Source organism: Anomaloglossus baeobatrachus, chromosome 5, assembly GCF_048569485.1.
Source record: "Anomaloglossus baeobatrachus isolate aAnoBae1 chromosome 5, aAnoBae1.hap1, whole genome shotgun sequence".
NCBI lineage: Eukaryota > Metazoa > Chordata > Amphibia > Anura > Aromobatidae > Anomaloglossus > Anomaloglossus baeobatrachus.
In genome coordinates, this window is record NC_134357.1 from 377,354,363 (window position 1) to 377,376,625 (window position 22,263).

A 22,263-nucleotide genomic window follows, 5' to 3' on the forward strand; every position below is an offset into this window, starting at 1 on the left:
AGGATTGCTACTTCCAATAGGTGGCGCTAGAGTTTGTCTCCTTTCCTGGAGAGACAATTTGAACACGTGTAATGTGACCGTAAAATAAAGCTTTAGAAGGGTTTATGCAGGAAAAATTGCCTGCCTTCTAACAGTACCCACATGTGTCCATGTGCCATCTGGAGTTTAAGCTGAGCTTTACTGAAGTGACTGGGGCTGAACTACCGGTGTTCTTTCACCAATCCTGTTCAACATCATGCAGTGAATAATACTTCACAAATTACAGTTGGTTTAGTCAACCCAAAGTGAAATGATTATTTTATTTAGTCTACCTTGTTTGTTTGTTTTTTTTTCCGTTTCTTAGCGACATCTTACGGATGGACTCTACGAATGCTGATGCACTGTATGTAAGGGGTCTATGTCTATACTATGAAGACTGTATCGAGAAGGCTGTACAGTTCTTTGTGCAGGCGTTAAAAATGTTCCCGGATCACCAGAAAGCGCGACTAGCCTGCAGGGTAGGTGTTGTACTTCTCTAGGCTTCATTCTTTGGCTTTGCTCTCTCTCTGCTTGGGCAGAACGCAAGAGTCGCCTGCACATTGGCAAAGCAGAAAATATCACCTCTGTATATCGTTTTAAGCTTCACTATGGAGCATATAGGAAGATTGTTTGCAATGCCTGTACGTCTTGTGGTAGGTGGCTGTACAGAGCTGTGTGATCTCTGGGTGTAAACACATTCTGTAGATCCAGAAGGCTGTGGAAAAAGCTATTGAGGACATGATGCTGTTTTTCTAATTTGCTTCATGTCGTTTTTGGATTCGTCATTGATAGTCACCATTGATAGCGTGAAATCCACACCAAAATCTGCATGCACTTCACGTCCCATCTACAGCTCAACTCAGTTGTGCAGCCATTGCTCAAGATCAGAAATTATACGACAGCATTCAGGATCTGTGGTCCTATCTAAATGGATTGGATGCCAATGTAGGGAAGCTTTGGATAACCCATCTTTGGATCCAGTCCTTTTAGGGTTAAATAAATATGGTAGGCCAGGAATGCGACTGTTAGACTGCGCTCTGCACAAAGCTTTTGTTGCTTTAAATGTGACACTGTCTCTGCTTGTTCTAGAATGCTAAAGCTTTAAAAGCCAAGAAGGAAGAAGGTAACCAGGCGTTTAAAGAGGGAAACTATGACATGGCTTACAGACTTTACTCAGAAGCGCTCAGCATAGACCCCAATAATATCAAAACTAATGCCAAATTATACTGTAACCGTGGCACAGTCAATGCAAAGGTAAGTTGGAGAACGCACACATGCATCACGTGGTTAGTTTGTAACTGTAACATGGGCACAACTGCCAAAGTCTAGGAATATAAAGAAGATATAAAGGACTGGAAATGTCCCATATTCCCTATACACTTATCTATATTATCTTCTCTAAATAGCTGCTAAAATGACAAATTGTGGGATCATCCGCCAGTGTTTTTTCCACTGCAGTGATGTGGTGGTCTTGCCTAGAGCATTGGGTAAAATACTTGTATGTTACCTCTATACATGGGTGTGATAATTGGGGGAAGTCACTACACAGACACTTGCGTTACTCCAGATAGGTAACCAACCAAGGAAATTAAAGGTTCATTGTTTCTGCCATTGTTCTTTGACCTATAAAGTTGTCCAGCCTTATGATATGGATATCAATATTAGATCGGTGGGGGTCCATCACCCAGCACTCCCACCGATCAGCTGTTGGCATGCTGCAGTATCGGGGACCAAAAGTTAGGGGGCATGACCAGTTTAGTTAGCGGGCAGAACACCCGCCTTAATGGGAGTGGCCCGACATTTCCTTCACACACTTTACCTGGTTAGTGAATGTTCTTTGGCCAGTTATTTTCCACTGACTGACTAAGCTCGGGCGCCACCACGCCCCCACCGACTGACTCCATTTGCCAACACTGTGAACGCACATGCCCCGATAAATGGTTAGTCCTCCACAGTGCTTGAGAGACACCAGGTGGCGCACTTTAAACAGGTCATGGCTACTCAGCCGGCCACCGCACCCACTCACTCCAGACACTGCAAGGAAAGTATGCCCACCGATGAATGAGGCAGGAAACCCGACAAGGGGTGCACTGCAAATGGGCAACGGCAGCCCGCAGGTGATGGACACAACTACTAATGATAAACGGGACGGGTCCACAATATAGCGTGGAAGAACACACTGGTCCACGTCCACCAAGGCGGCAGTCGCTCCCACTAACTAAGCCGATCCACTAACTTCCAGTCCCTGATACTGCAAGTATGCCCATCTGTTTTCAGCGCTGGATGTAAGTATAGAATAGAAACAGAACGGAACAATTGAGTAGAAAATTAAAGCAGTTGATGTGTGCAGGGCCGGATATTAGAAACTCACCAATCTGAAATTGATGACCCGAGGCCAAGCAATACATTTAAATAGTTATCGGGTAAAAGGGTTGTCCTACAAAGAGAGCACATTGTAATCAACAGATCTTAGTCTGAACATACTACAGGTTTCGGTATTCCATGTCCCTCTACGGTCAGACACAGCCATTACACAGTACATAGCAGGGACACAGATATAAGATTATCTCAGCACAGGAACATTCCATCCATCTATGGAACACATTTTTATTCCAAGATCTATTGATTTAAAATGTACCTTTGTGGAAAAACCCCTTTAACCCCTTCCCGCTGCAGCCAATTTCCATTTTTGCGTTTTCATTTTTTTTCCCCTCCCCTTTATTCCAGACCCATTATTTTTAGTTTTCTGTCGATAGACATATGAGGGATTGTTTTTTTGCAGGACATGTAATTTAGAATGGCAGTATTCATTTTACCACATAAGGTACTTAAAACTGGGGAAAAAATTTCAAGTGCAGTGAAATTGTAAAAGAAACACAATTCTGTCATTGCTTTGAGAACGGTTTCCATGGTGTACGTTGCGCTGTAAAAATGACCTGGCAATTTGATTGTCCTCATCCAGTTTTTTTTTTTGTTTGTTTGTTTTTTTTCCACCATTTTCCAAGACCTGTAACATTATTTTTCAGTTGATAGAGCTGTATGAAGGCTTAAATTTTGTGGGACGAGACACTGTTTTTATTGATCCCATTTTGGGCTAGACATGACATTTTGATCACTTGTTACAGCAGTTTTTGTGCTATTGTAGCCACCGAAAAATCGTATTTTGTCTCTTGGAATTATTTTTATTTCAAACGATTATTATGTGCTTTGTTCTGGGACAACCCGTTTTAATGTTTAATCTTAAATCCTATTATTACATCTAATACAAATCTATAATATGTAATTTCAACAGCTCAAGAAACTGGACGAGGCCATAGATGATTGTACGAATGCAATAAAACTGGACGAAACATATATCAAGGCGTATTTACGAAGAGCACAATGGTGAGAAACTGGAATGTGAACTTATTTATACGTCTGGTTTTAATATTAAAGGGGTAAACCAGTTCCTTTCACTTCTGTATCAAGAGGTTAGCGGGGTGGTGACCTTACATCTACAGATATCTGCCGGGTTATGTGCGTGAGTGGCAGACACTGTGCACCTATTCTAAGGAGGAAGGGAGCGCAGCGAGAATAGTAGACATGGGGGTGACTGCACCATTATACCACCCCCTGATGTCTGTTCATTGCTACACTCTATGGTATGTGTATGACAGTAGGCACCGGTATATGCTGGCCTATTTTTACCATTCCTACGATAAGGCTTTTTTTGGCATCTGTAGAAGTCATTTTCAGAATCTTTGCCGAAGGCTTGGCATCGTCAGACGTAATGAATCTTGTATTTCTGTCCAGTTACACAGACACAGAACAATATGAAGAAGCAGTTAGAGATTATGAGAAGGTTTACCAAACAGAAAATACAAAAGGTAAGGTTACTGTTTCTGCTGTAAATCTCCTGGGTATATGTTATGTTACTATGTTCTCTGCCCCTACATCATGCTGATTTAAGATGGAGTAGCAAAACCTTGTGACAGATCCTTGTTAAAGCCAATAAGTCATATTTCCTGCTGTTCTGGTATTCAGTGCAGCTAATCATGTACTGTATAGTAGTGTTACCACTGCAGCTAATCACTGGCTACAGCAATTATGTAGCTAGACTGTACTGCACTTCCCTGCTGGTGATCATATGATTGGCACAGAATCAGCTATGATGAAGGATCAGCTATGAGCAGATACCAGGATCGGCTGTGATGAAGGATCAGCTGTGATCAGGGACCAGGGTCGGCTGTGATGAAGAATCAGCGATGAGCAGGGACTAGGAGCAGCTACAATGAAGGATCGGGTCAGCTATGAGCAGGGACCAGGGTCAGCTACAATGAAGCATCAGATCAGCTATGAGCAGGGACCAGGGTCAGCTACAATGAAGCATCAGATCAGCTATGATCAGGGACCAGGGTCGGCTACAATGAAGCATCAGATCAGCTATGATCAGGGACCAGGGTCGGCTATAATGAAGAATCAGATCAGCTATGAGCAGGGACCAGGGTCAGCTATGAGCAGGGACCAGGGTCAGCTACAATGAAGCATCAGATCAGCTATGAGCAGGGACCAGGGTCAGCTATGAGCAGGGACCAGGGTCGGCTATAATGAAGAATCAGATCAGCTATGAGCAGGGACCAGGGTCGGCTATGAGCAGGGACCAGGGTCAGCTACAATGAAGCATCAGATCAGCTATGAGCAGGGACCAGGGTCGGCTACAATGAAGAATCAGATCAGCTATGAGCAGGGACCAGGGTCGGCTATGAGCAGGGACCAGGGTCAGCTATTAGCAGGGACCAGGGTCGGCTACAATGAAGCATCAGATCAGCTATGAGCAGGGACCAGTGTCAGCTACAATGAAGCATCAGATCAGCTATGAGCAGGGACCAGGGTCGGCTACAATGAAGAATCAGATCAGCTATGAGCAGGGACCAGGGTCGGCTATGAGCAGGGACCAGGGTCGGCTATGAGCAGGGACCAGGGTCGGCTATGAGCAGGGACCAGGGTCGGCTATGAGCAGGGACCAGGGTCGGCTACAATGAAGCATCAGATCAGCTATGATGGGGAGAAAAAGAATTGTTGAAACTAGAACTTTGGGGGTTTTTTTTTGCTATTTTTTATAATATTTTAAGCATTTTTTAGAGGATTTTATCTAACTGGACAACCCTATTAATATTGTGCACAGCCCAGATGAAATGATGACAAATGAAATAATACGGGATGAGAGGCATTGTAAAATTAGCAGTCAAAGGCATTACACATGTTGCATATCTTAGATTTTCATGGACAATGCCATTTTTAGCGCATACTTTAGGGAAGTTGGTGGTCTGGGCAGAAGCCCAACATTTGTCGAATACATACCCCAGTGTTTGTTTATGTGTCATTATGTGTTGTGGGGGAGGGAATGGCAGATGGCGTGCCACTGTACCAAGAAGAGCCCTCACTGGGTTCTCCACATTTGTGAGCAGACAATAGTGTATGGAGAAACAATGAGGCTTTCATTAGACATTTTTCTCCTTACACCCTTTTCTCACCAGAACACAAGCAATTCCTCAAGAATGCACAGCTGGAATTAAAGAAGAGTAAGCGGAAAGATTACTACAAGATACTAGGGGTAGACAAGAGTGCGTCAGAGGATGAGATCAAGAAAGCCTACAGAAAACGAGCGCTTATGCATCATCCAGGTAATCGGAGGGTCTAACTGGCATACTTGTGCTGAATAGTTCCCATAACGGTGTGACGCACCTACAGTAATGGCCTGATCTGTGCGATTCATAGATCTGTGCCCACATTTCCTCTGGTTTCTTCTCCTTCAGACAGACACAGTGGTGCAACGACAGAAATTCAGAAGGAGGAGGAAAAGAAATTTAAAGAAGTTGGTGAGGCCTTTACAATCTTGTCAGACCCGAAGAAGAAAGCTCGCTATGACAGTGGGCAGGACTTGGAGGAGGATGGAATGAACATGGGAGGTGAGGCATTGTGTGGTGACCCAACTATCTGGACGATCGTCCCATAATCCCGTAACATTACCCAATCTATAGACAGACAAGTTGGTTCTGTATGCTTCTCATCAAGTCACATGTATGGTCATCGTATTACAATATATTTTTTTATCATTCTTTTCCAGATTTTGATGCCAACAATATATTTAAGGCATTTTTCAGTAGTCCTGGAGGCTTCAGCTTTGAGGGTGAGTTTTTGGAGGATATAGAAGAACAAATTCTGAGCCATTTGTGTGTGATTGCTTCATACCTCTTTGACCCCTGTCTAAATATTTAGACATTTCTGATATTTGCTCTATATGGAAAGGATTTGTGCAAAAGACGTCTGGCCCTTTACAGAGTGGACAATCAAGGCTGGTCAGTCCTTTATGGAAGATGGGTAAATGAGGCTACCTTCCTCAGCCCACAGTCAAGGCTCTGTTGGGAAGTTGGAGCCCTACACTTACTCTCTTAATTAGTGAATCTCCATATTAACTTATTACTTAAAGTGTAAGATGACCTTTCCTTCAAGTGCCAACACATCTTCTGTAACGTCATCTGACCACTCATTCATCTGACCGCTATCTATCCCAGCTTCGTTATACACAAGAATGCCTTGGTGCAGCTGAGTGCTCATGTATTTTCTGGGAAGGGTGTAGAAATCTGCTGCCGCACATCTTGTCTCCTGAGGAAAATGGAGATCAGGTGTTGTAACTGATCTGGAATTCCTTCTTATATATTAGATGCCTGGTTCATCCACCATAGTTGTAATATGGGAGAGAAAAAGGCGCAATAGGGTCTTACCAGATTTACTGGGTAGAAGAGTAAAGGAGTAGTGCACTCACCTGATCGGGTTGTGCCAGTCATAACCCCTTCATAGACGTAAATGAGTGCCTTAGCGGTCCAGCAGCGGCCCCGTTACAGAGCGATGTATCAAGGAAAAAAAATGGATAAAAACCAGGTTTTTACCGCGCTGAAAACAACAAACATCAATGTCATAAAAACAATGTTCTTTTATTTAGGTAAATCCTAAATAAAAGAACATTGTTTTTATGACATTGATGTTCGTGGTTTTCAGCGCGGCAAAAACCTGTTTTTTCTCCAGTTTTTTTCCTTGATCCACCACAGTTGGCAGGTTTGGCCATTTTTCTAATGTGTACAGGGGTTAAAGAGGTTGGCCACTACTTTACCATTGATGGCCTATCCTTAGGATAAGTCATTAATTAATGTCTAACATGGTCAGAGAATGAAAGTGTGACTAGGTCGGACACCCGCACCCCCGCTAATCAGCTGTTCTCTGTCGGCGGCAGCAGCCGGAGCAGCCCCATAATCTGATAGTGGGTGGGTACTGCACATCCACCTCTGATTCAAATTAATAGCAGGCAGATGTACCATACCTGGCCTCTGCTGCTATCTGAGGTCGAAGCAGCTCTGGAACTTAGTATTTCCAGCTGCTTGCTGCTGCCACCGGCACCGGAAACAGCTGATCGGCGGAGGTTCAGACATTGATGACGTATCCTAAGGGTAGGCCATCACTGTTAAAGTAGTAAACAACCCCTTTAAGGCTAGCAACACTTTTTTTTTTTTTTTTTTTTTTTTTTTTTTTGGGCGACCTTTTCTGATCCAGAAGTGAATTCAGCAGTAAGGAAAAATAAATTCTGTCCTTTCTATTTCCTCTGTCTGCTAAATCTTCCCAATTTGGCTAAAAGAACCTCCACAAAAAACTGCTTATATGATTTTAGGGTTATTTTATGGACCTTGTAAAGTGTAGCTGCACTTTTAAGACGACTTTTCAGAATAAGCTTCCAAGTGTGTACATGATGATGTATACCACTGTTTTTGGCCATTTATATGAATTGTATACTGTACTCCCCTCTGCACTAGAAGCCTCAGCAGTTTCTCTTTTCCTGTCTCCCACCAGTTTACTTCACCATATACTTCAAGGCAAAGGTGTATCCCGCACTGAAGATGGATTTGTAGACAGATTAGAGCATTTTGTTTACTTGAATGATCAGTGCAGATAAAAAGTGACTGATAAATGCTGAAAGAAGCATATAATATATATTAGTTTCCTCATTTGTACAGATGACTTATGGAAAAAATGAAAGTGCGGTCACCATTTAACTCCTATTTCTTTTTCGCTCCTAATTGGGAGACCCAGACAGTGGGTGTATAGCTACTGCCCTCTGGAGGCCGCACAAAGAACTACACTTAAAAGTGTAAGGCCCCTCCCCTTCTGGCTATACACCCTCCCGTAGGAGTACAGATTCCTCAGTTTTAGCTTTGTGCGCAAGGAGGTCAGACACGCACGCATAGCTCCATTGTTTTTAGTCAGCAGCAGCTGCTGACTATGTCGGATGGAAGAAAAGAGGGCCCATACAGGGCTCCCAGCATGCTCCCTTCTCACCCCACTGTATGTCGGAGGTGTTTGTAAGGTTGAGGTACCCATTGCGGGTACGGCGGCAGGAGCCCACATGCTGATTCCTTCCCCATCCCTTTTTACAGGGCTCTGGGTGAAGTGGGATTTACTGGTCTCCAGGCACTGAGACCGTGCTCCATCTACAGCCCCTGGAGAAGATGCTGGATGGAGCGGAGTACATCAGGGACATGGCCCTGCTTCCTCAAGGTACTCTGTGTCCCCGTGCATTTGGCGCTCACACCGCAGCATGCTGGGTGTTGTAGTGCGCCGGGGGACATCAGCGCTACGGCGCTTGTGCCATGGCCTCATTCAGCTTCGCTGAAGCAGGCACACTCTAGGAATCGGTCGCGCCGGCCGCTGGGACTGCGGCGCGGCTGGCACTTGTGGTGCGCCGGGGACTTCAGCGCGGCCCGCGCTTTTACGGCGGCCGCGCTGATAACTCGAGTCCCCGGCTTTTGCGGCCTGCTTCCGTTCGTTCCCGCCCCCGGACCTGCCAGTCAGGAGAGGGGCGGGACGCTGGCCACGTCTAGGAATCGGTCATGCCGGCCGCTGGGACTGCGGCGCGGCTGGCACTTGTGGTGCGCCGGGGACTTCAGCGCGGCCCGCGCTTTTACGGCGGCCGCGCTGATAACTCGAGTCCCCGGCTTTTGCGGCCTGCTTCCGTTCGTTCCCGCCCCCAGACCTGCCAGTCAGGAGAGGGGCGGGACGCTGGCCAGTGCATCAGCGCTGAGGGCTGGAGTCGTTTTTACATACTCCAGCCCTCACAATCGGCACAGAGGGGACACTGTTTCCCGCACTTTTGTTTGGGAACTCCCACGGACCGCCCCTCTCCACAGACGCCGGCAGCCATTCCTGCTGACACGCTGAGCTGCAGAGGGGAGCCGGGGAGACCCAGACAAGGAATCTGCAGCCTCTTACCCGCTATTCAGTGGGCGGTAAGCAGCCCTCAGGGCTCACCCCCTCTTGTGCCAGTAGTATTCTTAGTATTTTGTTTCTACAAATGCTTTGTATTGCATAGCGCTGGTCGCCCTTTGGCTATAGACTCTCTCACATTGCAGAGAGCCAGCAGCATGTCGTCCGTAAAACGCAAGGGTGCCAAGGCACAGACATTATATGCTTCCTGCACCGCATGTGGGACTTTTCTACCGGCAGGCTCCACGGACCCCCATTGTGTGCAGTGCTCGGCCCCTGCGGCGCTTGCACAGTCGGGACCTCTGCTGGACGTGACCCAGGGTGTACCACCTGTGAATGCTGTCCAGGTGACAGGAACTGAGTTTGCAGCTTTTGCTGACAGAATGTCTCTCACTATGTCACAAATTCTTGACACATTGCGAGCTAGGCCTGTACTTCAGGCCACGGACACTGTGCAATCATTGCCCCCTGGTCCCCCTCAGCTCCAAGCTCCGGGACGGGCATATACACCTCAGGGTGAAGACTCTGACTCGGACGATGGCCCCGGGCAGCCTAAGCGGGCTCGCTATGACGGGCCTTCACATTCATCTCAATGGTCAGGATCCCAGCGAGATGAATCTATGGGTGATGAGGCGGACGTAACTGATCAGGATTCTGATCCTGGGACCGCTCTCAATCTAGATACACCAGATGGTGACGCCATAGTTAATGATCTTATATTTAACATCAATAAGATGTTAAATATTTCCCCACCAGCTCCTCTTGTGGAGGAGTCAGCTTCGCAGCACGAGAGAATCCATTTCAGATACCCTAAGCGTACTTTAAGCACTTTTCTGGACCACGCTGACTTTAGAGACGCAATCCAGAAACCCCACGCTTATCCTGAAAGGCGTTTTCCTAAACGGCTTAAAGATACACGCTATCCTTTTCCCCCTGAGGTGGTCAAGGGTTGGACCCAGTGTCCAAAAGTGGATCCTCCAATTTCCAGGCTTGCAGCTAGATCCTTGGTTGCAGTGGAAGATGGAGCGGCACTTAAAGATGCCACTGACAGGCAGATGGAGCTCTGGCTGAAATCCATCTATGAAGCGATTGGAGCGTCATTAGCGCCTTCTTTTGCAGCCGTATGGGCACTCCAAGCTATCTCAGCCGGGCTTGCGCGAGTTGACTCCGTCACACGTGCATTTGCCCCGCAGGTAGCACCATTGACCTCGCAAATGGCGGCATTCGCGTCGTACGCGATTAATGCTGTTCTTGACGCTACAAGCCGCACGGCAGTGGCGTCAGCCAACTCCGTTGTTTTGCGTAGGGCCCTGTGGTTGAGACATTGGAAAGCAGATTCTCATTCCAAGAAGTGCTTAACCAATTTGCCTTTTTCTCGTGACCGATTGTTTGGAGAGCGTTTGGATGAAATCATCAAACACTCCAAGGGTAAGGACTCATCCTTACCGCAACACAGACAAAACAGACCCCAACAGAGGAAGGGTCAGTCTGGTTATCGGTCCTTTCGAGGACCGGGCAGGTCCCAATTCGCCTCGTCAAAAAAGACTCAAAAAGACCAGAGACGCTCAGATTCTTGGAGGTCTCAGTCACGCCCAAAAAGGACAGCCGGAGGAACCGTTGCCAAGACGGCGTCCTCCTGACTTGCGGTCTCCGATTCCCACACCCGCGGTCGGTGGGAGGCTTTCCCACTTTGGCGACATCTGGCTGTCACACGTCAAAGACCGTTGGGTGAGGGATATTCTGTCTCACGGGTACAGGATAGAGTTCAGTTCTCGTCCGCCAACTCGTTTCTTCAGAACTTCTCCACCACCAGACCGAGCCGATGCTCTGTTGCAGGCGGTGGCCGCTCTAAAGGCGGAAGGAGTGGTGACCTCCGTCCCTCTTCAGGAACAAGGTCACGGTTTTTACTCCAATCTGTTTGTGGTCCCAAAAAAGGACGGATCGTATCGGCCCGTCCTGGATCTAAAGTTGCTCAACAGACACGTAAAAGTCAGGAGGTTCCGGATGGAATCCCTACGCTCCGTCATAGCCTCAATGTCTCAAGGAGATTTTCTAGCATCAATAGATATCAAAGATGCGTATCTCCACGTGCCGATCGCACCAGAGCATCAGCGTTTCCTACGCTTCGTCATACACGACGAACACCTGCAGTTCGTAGCGTTACCTTTCGGTCTGGCAACAGCCCCCCGGGTCTTCACCAAGGTCATGGCAGCAGTAGTAGCTGTTCTGCACTCGCAGGGTCACTCGGTCATCCCGTATCTAGACGACCTGCTTATAAAGGCACCCTCTCAAGAGGCATGCCAACACAGTCTGAAGGTGGCACTAGACACTCTCCAGAGTTTCGGGTGGATTATCAACTTTCCAAAGTCTCATCTAACCCCGACCCAATCTCTGACTTATCTTGGCATGGAGTTTCATACTCTCTCAGCGATAGTGAAGCTTCCACTGGACAAGCAGTGCTCGCTACGGACTGGAGTGCAATCTCTCCTTCAGAGCCAGTCGCACTCACTGAGGCGCCTCATGCATTTCCTAGGAAAGATGGTAGCAGCAATGGAGGCAGTCCCGTTCGCGCAGTTTCATCTGCGCCCTCTACAATGGGACATTCTACGCCAATGGGACGGGAAATTGACGTCCCTCGACAGGACTGTCTCCCTCTCTCAGACTGCCAAGGACTCTCTGCGTTGGTGGCTTCTCCCCACCTCATTGTCACAGGGAAAGTCGTTCCTTCCCCCGTCCTGGGCAGTGGTCACGACGGATGCGAGCCTATCAGGGTGGGGAGCGGTGTTTCTCCACCACAGGGCTCAGGGGACGTGGACTCAGGAAGAGTCCACCCTGCAGATCAATGTTCTGGAAATCAGAGCAATCTATCTTGCCCTGCGAGCCTTCCAACAATGGCTGGAAGGCAAGCAGATTCGGATTCAGTCGGACAATTCCACGGCGGTGGCGTACATCAACCACCAAGGGGGAACACGCAGTCGCCAAGCTTTTCAAGAAGTCCAACGGATTTTGACGTGGGTGGAAAGCAGAGCGTCCACCATATCCGCAGTTCACATCCCAGGCGTGGAAAACTGGGAAGCAGACTTTCTCAGTCGCCAGGGCATGGACGCAGGAGAATGGTCCCTTCACCCGGACGTTTTTCAGCAGATCTGTTGCCGCTGGGGGACGCCGGACGTCGATCTGATGGCGTCACGGCACAACAACAAGGTCCCAGTTTTCATGGCACGGTCTCACGATCACCGAGCACTGGCGGCAGACGCCTTGGTTCAGGATTGGTCGCAATTCCGACTCCCCTATGTGTTCCCACCTCTAGCATTGTTACCCAGAGTTCTCCGGAAAATCAGGTCCGACTGCCATCGAGCCATACTCGTCGCTCCAGATTGGCCAAGAAGGTCGTGGTACCCGGATCTGTGGCATCTCACGGTAGGCCAACCGTGGACACTACCAGACCGTCCAGATTTGCTGTCTCAAGGGCCGTTTTTCCATCTGAATTCTGCGGCCCTGAACCTGACTGTGTGGCCATTGAGTCCTGGATCCTAGCGGCCTCAGGTTTATCTCATGAAGTTGTTGCCACAATGAGACAGGCTAGAAAACCATCCTCAGCTAAGATCTATCACAGAACGTGGAAGATATTCTTAGCGTGGTGCTTGGCTCAAGGGTTTTCTCCCTGGCCATTTGCATTGCCAATTTTTCTTTCCTTCCTGCAGTCTGGGTTGGAAAAAGGTTTGTCGCTTAGCTCTCTTAAGGGTCAAGTCTCCGCGCTATCCGTATTCTTTCAGAAGCGCTTGGCACAGCTTTCTAAAGTACGCACGTTTCTCCAAGGAGTTTGTCATATCGTTCCTCCTTACAGACGGCCATTGGAACCCTGGGATCTGAACAAGGTTCTCATTGCTCTCCAGAAGCCGCCTTTCGAGCCTTTGAAAGAGGTTCCCCTTTCTCGGCTTTCACAAAAGGTAGTTTTTCTTGTGGCGGTCACGTCTCTTCGAAGAGTGTCCGAGCTAGCGGCGTTATCTTGCAAATCTCCCTTCCTGGTGTTTCACCAAGACAAGGTAGTACTGCGTCCAATTCCAGAGTTTTCTCCCAAGGTGGTTTCTTCCTTTCATCTCAATCAGGATATCACTTTACCATCTTTGTGTCCGCATCCAGTTCACCAATTTGAAAAGGGTTTACATCTGTTGGACCTGGTGAGAGCACTCAGGATTTACATTTCTCGCACGGCGGCTCTACGCCGTTCTGATGCGCTCTTTGTCCTAGTCGCTGGTCAGCATAAAGGATCGCAAGCTTCCAAATCCACCCTGGCGCGGTGGATCAAGGAACCAATTCTTCACACATACCGTTCTGCTGGGCTTCCGATTCCATCTGGACTGAAGGCCCATTCTACCAGAGCCGTGGGTGCGTCCTGGGCATTGCGGCATCAGGCTACGGCTCAGCAAGTGTGCCAAGCGGCTACCTGGTCGAGTCTGCACACGTTTACCAAACACTATCAAGTGCATACCTACGCTTCGGCAGATGCCAGCCTAGGTAGACAGGTCCTTCAGGCGGCGGTGGCCCACCTGTAGGAAGAGGCTGTCTGACAGCCCGTTCATGTGGTATCTTTTTACCCACCCAGGGACTGCTTTTGGACGTCCCACTGTCTGGGTCTCCCAATTAGGAGCGAAAAAGAAGAAGGGAATTTTGTTTACTTACCGTAAATTCCTTTTCTTCTAGCTCCAATTGGGAGACCCAGCACCCGCCCTATTTGTTCTTAGGGTTTCGTTTTTCGGGTGCACATGTTGTTCATGTTGTTTCTTAAGTTCTCCGATCGTGTTATCGGATTGAATTTGTTTTTGAAACTGTTATTGGCTTTCCTCCTTCTTGCTTTGGTACTAAAACTGAGGAATCTGTACTCCTACGGGAGGGTGTATAGCCAGAAGGGGAGGGGCCTTACACTTTTAAGTGTAGTTCTTTGTGCGGCCTCCAGAGGGCAGTAGCTATACACCCACTGTCTGGGTCTCCCAATTGGAGCTAGAAGAAAAGGAATTTACGGTAAGTAAACAAAATTCCCTTCTTTATGAGGCCGTGATAATACACATTTTTGTCTCATGTTCCCTCATTTTTTACACTTAATTTCAATGGAGACTTGATGCAATTGAATGGCTAAGAACGATCTGATGTGAATTGACCGTATTGTGAGCGTTATGTAAGGAGAAGGGTTTTCAGTGTACACTAATAGACACTGTACATCTATCTATGTAATGTGCAGCTGCTGGAGAGACCCTTCTCTTGACACCATTATATAGACAATACGCATGCTGTGCCATGGCTCTTGTTGTCTTTGTTAATGGCACGGCTATCATATAGGCACAGAGTAGTGGGCATCTGATGATTAGCGGAGCTAATTAGGGCTGCATCTTTCTTGGTAGAACAGTGCTTATATTTTGTTTTTGTTTTTTTTTTTTTAAATAGTTTTCGTTTTTTACAAATAAGGCAAAATTTGCAAGTACTATTGGGAAAGCAAGAAAATGTGTATCAGCCCCCATACAGGGTGATTCTGTGGGTACAGACTACAAACGACACTTAAGGGTGCTTTACACGCTGCGACACCGCTAGCGATCTCGTTAGCGATGTGGCACGCCAGATCACAGATGCGATCTGCCGAGATCGCACATAGGTCGTTTTATAGCGCCGGTCGCATCTGTGATCTGGCGTGTCACATTGCTAAAGAGAACGCTAGTGATGTCGCAGCGTGTAAAGCACCCTTTAGTTTGATCATGAAATCGTTATCGCACTCATTCATACGGTGTTTCCTCGAAAATGACAGGGTCTTATATTATGTACTCTTAACAAGGGAGTATCTGCTTTTTTTTTCGAGATGTCTGCATTCTTTTATGAAGAGTGCTTCTGTATTCTTTCTTTCTTAGCTGTTTGGACTTTTCCTTATGGAACCTCAACTAGGGCTTATTTTTGGAGTAGGGCTTATACAGGGGAACCTCGGTCAACGAGTAAACCGGTTAGCTAGTATTTTGCTATTCGAGCAAAGCTTGCTGTAAATTTGTAACTCAGTTTACAAGCAAGCTTTGCTGTACGAGCAAATACTCACCACACAAACTTCTGGTTCCATACATTCACCGCGCTCTAACCCGCTCTTGCAGTCCGCACACACGCACGCGCACACACATATTATGCTCCTCTTACCTTCCATTCCATCGCCGGCCTCATGGTTCTTGTAATTCGCCGGTACAGGATGTGCATCGTGTAACCATCGCGGCGATGGAGGAACTTCAGCTTTCAGCCACTTTTCAAAGGCAGTGGAAGTTCCTCCATCGTTGCGATGGTTACCCAATATATATCATGTAGCGGCGACCTACAAGAACAAGGAGGCCGGCGATGGAACGGAAGGTAAGGTGAGCATAGTGTGTGTGTCTGTCTGTGTGTGTGTCTGTCTGTGTGTGTGTCTGTCTGTGTGTGTGTCTGTCTGTGTGTGTGTCTGTCTGTGTGTGTGTCTGTCTGTGTGTGTGTCTGTCTGTGTGTGTGTCTGTCTGTGTGTGTGTCTGTCTGTGTGTGTGTCTGTCTGTGTGTGTGTCTGTCTGTGTGTGTGTCTGTCTGTGTGTGTGTCTGTCTGTGTGTGTGTCTGTCTGTGTGTGTGTCTGTCTGTCTGTCTGTCTGTCTGTCTGTGTGTGTCTGTCTGTCTGTCTGTGTCTGTCTGTCTGTCTGTCTGTGTGTCTGTCTGTCTGTGTGTCTGTCTGTGTCTGTCTGTCTGTCTGTGTCTGTCTGTCTGTCTGTGTCTGTCTGTCTGTCTGTGTCTGTCTGTCTGTCTGTCTGTCTGTCTGTCTGTCTGTCTGTCTCTGTGTCTGTCTGTCTGTCTGTCTCTGTGTGTCTGTCTGTCTGTCTCTGTGTGTCTGTCTGTCTGTCTGTCTGTGTCTCTGTCTGTGTCTCTGTCTGTGTCTGTCTGTCTCTTTCTGTGTCTCTGTCTGTCTGTCTGTGTGTGTGTGTCTGTGTGTCTGTGTGTGTCTGTCTCTGTCTGTCTGTGTGTGTGTCTGTCTGTCTGTCTGTCTGTCTGTCTGTCTCTGTCTGTGTGTGCAACGGCACAATAGGGGACCAGGATGGGACATTGGGCAAGTTGTGGAACAAATTGTCTGCAATGCCACTGCATTGTAACGGAAGGTAAGGTGAGCATAAGGACGAGGATGGAACAGTGGGCAAGTTGTGGAACGATTTGTCTGAGCTTGCATTATTTCCTATGGGAAATCTTGCTTTGCTAGACGAGTAACTTGGTTTACAAGCACACTCCCAGAACGGATTGTTCTCGTAAGCCAAGGTTTCACTGTATTTTAAACCTTCTCAAAAAAGCGCCAAATATCTTAGTAGGGCTTATTTTCAGGGAAACCGGGTGTTAACCTAAGGCTGGAGTCACACTAGCATATAAAAAAATCGGTCAGATTTTCATCCAGAAAAGTTGGTACTGTTTTGTTTTTTGGGGGTTTTTTTCCATGTCATTGGTGTACCATCAGTTTTGTTTTAATCATATACTGGAGAATTGTCAGTTTCCTATGCTACAGAATAGTAATGTATCCGTAAAAATTTTATGCTATACTGTGGCATCTGTTTTTTGTTTTTATTTTCTCGCACCCATAGGCTTCAATTTGTGAGTCTCATCCAATTTCAGTCAAATCGCAGCATTCTATAATTTAATTTTTTTTTTTTCTCGCGTCGAAACCCGTATGTGGGGGAAAAAAAAACCCCCATTGCATCAGCTCTGTCTCACATTGGTTCGAGTGCAATACCTGTTTTATTAGCTTGCACTCCTCCCGATTTATACGGTGGTGTGAGCGAGCCCAAAGATTGTGAAAATGGGGCATGCAAGTACACGATCAGAAGACTGCAGTTTTGGTTTGTTCGCTGTATCCATGTCGACATACAAGATCGCTTAATTTATTTTTGATGCATTGGAGCACTGAAAGATAACTGGTTGCGAAAGTTCACATACCCTATGACAAAATAGGAGGAAGGTTGAGAGAAGCACTGCAAGTCAAATGGTGGCCATTTAATAAATGGCCAAGTGTCCCAGAGTAATAGCTGCTGCTCGTTATTGCCTATTTCTTCTGACTCGTATACCCTGACATGGATCAGGGTTGTGGTCTGTTTTATTCTACCACATCAATTTGCATAATGATGTAGGGTCAGAAACCCTGATTCCAGCCATGTATCACTTGCTGGTCTACTTAGGGTTGTTTTTATAAAGTCATCAGCAGTAAATTGACTAGAGTTCTACTTTACCATGCTGTCAGATAGTCCATTCCCACCCCACCACCGATTGGCAGTTATCTGCCTATGCACAGTGTACACAGAAAGCTGCCAATCGGTGGTGTGGGTGGAGTTATACAGTAATCAGCATTATAATACTGATAGATTTGCAGCACCCAGTGATACATCACTGGAATTGGGGTCTCTGGCTCTACATCATGCTGTTAATAGATGGGATAGCAAGGATTTCCTTTCCATATTCTATACTATTGTATGGTTTCTTCTGTCTGATACTTGTGTACATCAGATGATGTGTGTTAATGAAGTCTTTTATCTCTTCCAGCATCTGGACCCGGAAACTTCTTTTTCCAGTTCGGTTAACAGGCCTACGTCCCTGACCCTCCGCTCTCAAACAGTCTTGTACCCCACCTGCCTCTCCTCCTGCCCTCCAATCCCTTCCTTCTCTGTACAAGTGTTTTAACCTGGAATAAGGACAATATTTAATCAGACTTCTCAGCATCAGCAGCATCTTATGTCTCTGTTTATTAGAGAAGTGTATTTTTTTTTTGTTTTTTTTTTAATTAATATTATTTTGACTCGATCTCGGTTTAAATACCTCTTTGTGTGCTCATGTGTGAAGGAAAAACTGAACAAGGCATGAATGAATTTCTGAAATAAAATGTAAGAGCCTAACAAGTATAACTTCATCCATCGCACTGCCTGCAGAGTGTTTGGGGTCTTTGGTAGGAGAGTACACTTGTTCCTCATCCCCCTTTACCTTCTTCAAAGCTCCTTCACAGAAGGTTCTGTAATTCTCCGGAATTGCCTGTATACATATATTTGGATTCCTTTTATCATGCATCAGAACCACTCGTGTATAGACTCTGGTATCCCACCTACACGTCTCTGGATCAGTCTGATTCTAGGTCAGACAAACCTGGATCTTGCATATGGTTGTACCTGTAGCAGAACTGGATCTCTTAATTAACGCTGCTGATCCGGGCAGATCAGAATGGGATCGCTGGAAATCTAATTGTTTTGACACACTATATTTGGAATGGTTCAGAGCATCTTAAGCCTGGTTTCCCGTAGCCCATGCCAATGCAGTTGCAATGTACCCAGCTGGTACACATTGGGGCATGATAGGACAGTGATAAGTAAACCAACCTGGACTCTTTCAATGTTTTATTCGGCTTAGATTTTTTTTTTAATGTGTTCTATGTATAAATTGAACATAAGTATGTGGGCTTCAAGAAAAAAAAACACTTTAACTGCACGTTTCTTTGTACTTTGAAATGCATCACTTGGGTAGTAGATAAGGCCCAAATCTGGAAGAAAACTGTCTTAAAAAAATTGTTCCACTTAAAGCAGCACTCCAGAATATTTTATATTGCCATGTTAACCCATTTGTTTCCTCTGATAAGGTTCCCCTATTGCGAAATACACTTTGCAGGATGCCTCTGGCTTTGCAGATGGTGGTGTCATCACTGGACTTGCTCCACTCGGCGCACTCTGAGAGCAGCAAGTTATAAGTTGGTGGCTTAGAACTGTTGTCCTCTGTTTCTGTATCTTATGTAATGCAGCTTCAGTCTGTCTCCCCTGCCACCTGCTTGTGATAAGTTTCTCCTTGTCAGCTTTAAAGGGAACCCATCACCAGATTTGGCGTTTATAATCTGCGGCTACCACCAGTGAGCCCTTATGTACAGCATTCTGGAATTCTGTATATAGGAGCCCGGACACTCTAATGTAAAAATCACTTTTATAATACTCACCTAGGGGGCGGTCTGGTCCGATGGGTGTTACTTCTATCTGATCCAGCGCTTCCTCTCTGCAGCAATCGCAGTCTACCCAGCCCAATATGGATGACGCACCCTACATCATCCACACAGGCCGGCATTGCGGTCTTGCGCAGGCGTGAGGAAAGGTTAAAGACTGCATGCTCACTACAATCTTTGATCGACCCTGAGCAGGGCAGATGAAAGTGCACATGACCAGAATGCCGACCTGCGTGGATGACGTCATTACATGTCATCCACTCTGGACCGGAGAGCAGCGACACCCATTGGATCGGACTGCCCCCTAGGCGAGTATTATAAAAGTGATTTTATGTTATACAGAGCAGCCTGGGCTCTTATATACAGTATTGTGGAATTCTGTATACGGTGGTGGCCACAGCTTATAGTTGCCAAATCTGGTCTAAGGTTCCCTTTAACAAGCTAGAGGTAGGGCATATAGGCTGAAGTGACATCTCTTATGATGGTGAATATTTTCAACAGTGATATTTGTTATGCATTACTTGTGTAGCGCCACAGCGTTTTACAGATATTATCAGCACTAGCCTCACAATCCAAATTCCCTATCCACATGTCCTTGGAGTGTCAGAGGAAGTTGGAAGAAACCCACGGAAATATGGGGAAACCATACAAGCTCTGCAGATTTACTGTCGGTGTGTGTATGTAGCTATTCATTGTGAGGACTTCCCATGTTATCACTTTCCTTATAGCAGAAATTTAGTCAGTTGCATGAATGGACCTACAGGGAAACAGAACATTAGAGGCGATGAGGTCATCCTGTGGGGGACAGGAAGTCGGAGACTGACTTCCTTTTCATACATCAGAGCATGTATCATCATAGTATCATAGTATCATAGTTTTTAAGGTTGAAGGGAGACTCTAAGGCTATGTGCGCACGTAGCGTAATTACATGCAGTTACGCTGCGCTTTGTAGCGCAGCGTAACTGCATGCGTCCGGCGTCCCCTGCATAATCTATGGAGATTATGCAGGAGCCGTGCGCACGTGGCGTATTAGAGCGCAGCGCTTCGGCTGCTGCCCAAAGCGCGCGTTCTAAGAAGTGACATGTCACTTCTTCCGTGCGCTTTGCCTGCAGCCCCTGCTCTGTCTATGGCGGGAGCTGCAGTCAGAGGGCATGGAATCGGCTTTTCCTTTTTTTTCTCTACGGACATTTTCTGTAGCGATTTGAAGTGCACGTGTGCTCTTCAGATCGCAGCAGAAATTTCTGCAGTGACTGTACGCAACGTGCGCACATAGCCTAAGTCCATCTAGTTCAACCCGTAGCCTAACATGTTGATCCAGAGGAAGGCAAAAAAAAAACCAATGTGGCAAACAAGCTCCAATAGGGAAAAAAATTCCTTCCTGACTCCACATACGGCAATCAGACTAGTTCCCTGGATCAACACCCTGTCATAAAATCTAATATACATAACTGGTAATATTAAATTACCAATGTAGTGGACTGGTAGTCAGGCTGGAGACCACGTGATCTAGCAGCCCATAATGAAAGCGGAAAATGCATGGATACGACTGAGCTGACATTGCCAATAAGTAAGCATTAGAAGTGCAGCGAAAATCCTGGAGTGCTGCTTTAATAAATAAATGAACATTTATTGGGACATTTATCAATGTATTTACTCTAAATTTTTTGAGGAAACTGCGACATTTCATTGTCATAAATGCCTAACATAAATTTATCAATCTTTATGCCATTTTTTAGTACCTATGCCAAAGTTTAAAAATGATTAGAAACCGTTTTGGTGTGAAATGCGACAGATCTGTGATTGCATTTCCACGTAAAAGTCGCAAAAAAGTCACATTGTAGACAGCTCATATTGGTCTTGATGAAAGGTCTGGAACAAATACATTTGTTGCACCTATTTATAACGTGTTCAAAATCCCAATTTGTGACTTTTTTGATATATTATTTTTTTTTTTTTTTTATTACAGTGCGACACTTGAGACATTGGTCTCCAGCTTTTTTGTTACCTCTGGGAATTGTACTATTTTAATATATTTAAAAAGTGGCAATTTTCACATTTCGGCAGAACTGCGACATTGGTCATTGGGAAGTATAATGCCTGTGTTTACAGAGTTGCATTGGTGTAATTTACTCCAAATTTATCCTTAAGGAGCCACATTTGATATATGCGGAAAGGCTGAGTTGAAACTTAAAGATTTGGCGCAAAATACGCCATTTTTGATCAATGTGGTCCATAATGTGTGTCCATTGATCGCTCCACTCACTGCAGAGTTACCATTGTAAATATGAAGGATTTCAATAAAAAGCATTTTAAACCACAGCTTTGCCTTACATGTACAGAAAATATCCTGCATTTACAGCTTTATACATTTTGTACATAAAATGGTGATTACGAAGGTAAGAAAGAGGGTATGTAATCGCGCTAGTCATTTCTTTGTCGCTCCATTGGGAGACCCAGACAAATGGGTGTATAGGCTATGCCTCCGGAGGCCGCACAAAGTATTACACTAAAAGTGTAAAGCCCCTCCCCTTCTGCCTATACACCCCCCGTGCTCCCACGGGCTCCTCAGTTTTTTTGCTTTGTGCGAAGGAGGCAGACATGCACGCACAGCTCCACAGATTGGTCAGCAGCAGCTGCTGACTATGTCGGATGGAAGAAAAGTGGGCCCATATAGGGCCCCCAGCATGCTCCCTTCTCACCCCACTCTTGTCGGCGGTGTTGTTAAGGTTGAGGTATCCATTGCGGGTACGGAGGCTGGAGCCCACATGCTGTTTTCCTTCCCCATCCCCCTTAGGGCTCTGGGTGAAGTGGGATCCTATCGGTCTCCAGGCACTGAGACCGTGCTTCATCCACAACTCCTGAGGAGCCTGCTGGATAGGAGCCGGGTATCGTTCAGGGACATGGCCCTGCTACTTTAAGGTACTCTGTGTCCCCGTGGGGACCGCGCACAGCAACACTC

At 46.4% G+C, this 22,263-nt stretch overlaps 1 protein-coding gene across 1 annotated transcript in view; it reads left to right on the forward strand.

The window, feature by feature from the left end:
* DNAJC7 (DnaJ heat shock protein family (Hsp40) member C7) overlaps nt 1-21,623 on the forward strand; it is a 78,704-nt gene extending 57,081 nt beyond the window's left edge. The window contains exons 7-14 of the mRNA XM_075350023.1: nt 344-497; nt 1,108-1,272; nt 3,311-3,402; nt 3,811-3,884; nt 5,535-5,681; nt 5,814-5,966; nt 6,125-6,187; nt 17,873-21,623. Of these exons, the coding sequence (XP_075206138.1) occupies nt 344-497; nt 1,108-1,272; nt 3,311-3,402; nt 3,811-3,884; nt 5,535-5,681; nt 5,814-5,966; nt 6,125-6,187; nt 17,873-17,910 (886 nt within the window). The 3' untranslated portion in view covers nt 17,911-21,623. The remainder of the gene's footprint in view (nt 1-343; nt 498-1,107; nt 1,273-3,310; nt 3,403-3,810; nt 3,885-5,534; nt 5,682-5,813; nt 5,967-6,124; nt 6,188-17,872) is intronic.
* Nucleotides 21,624-22,263: the final 640 nt, after the last annotated feature.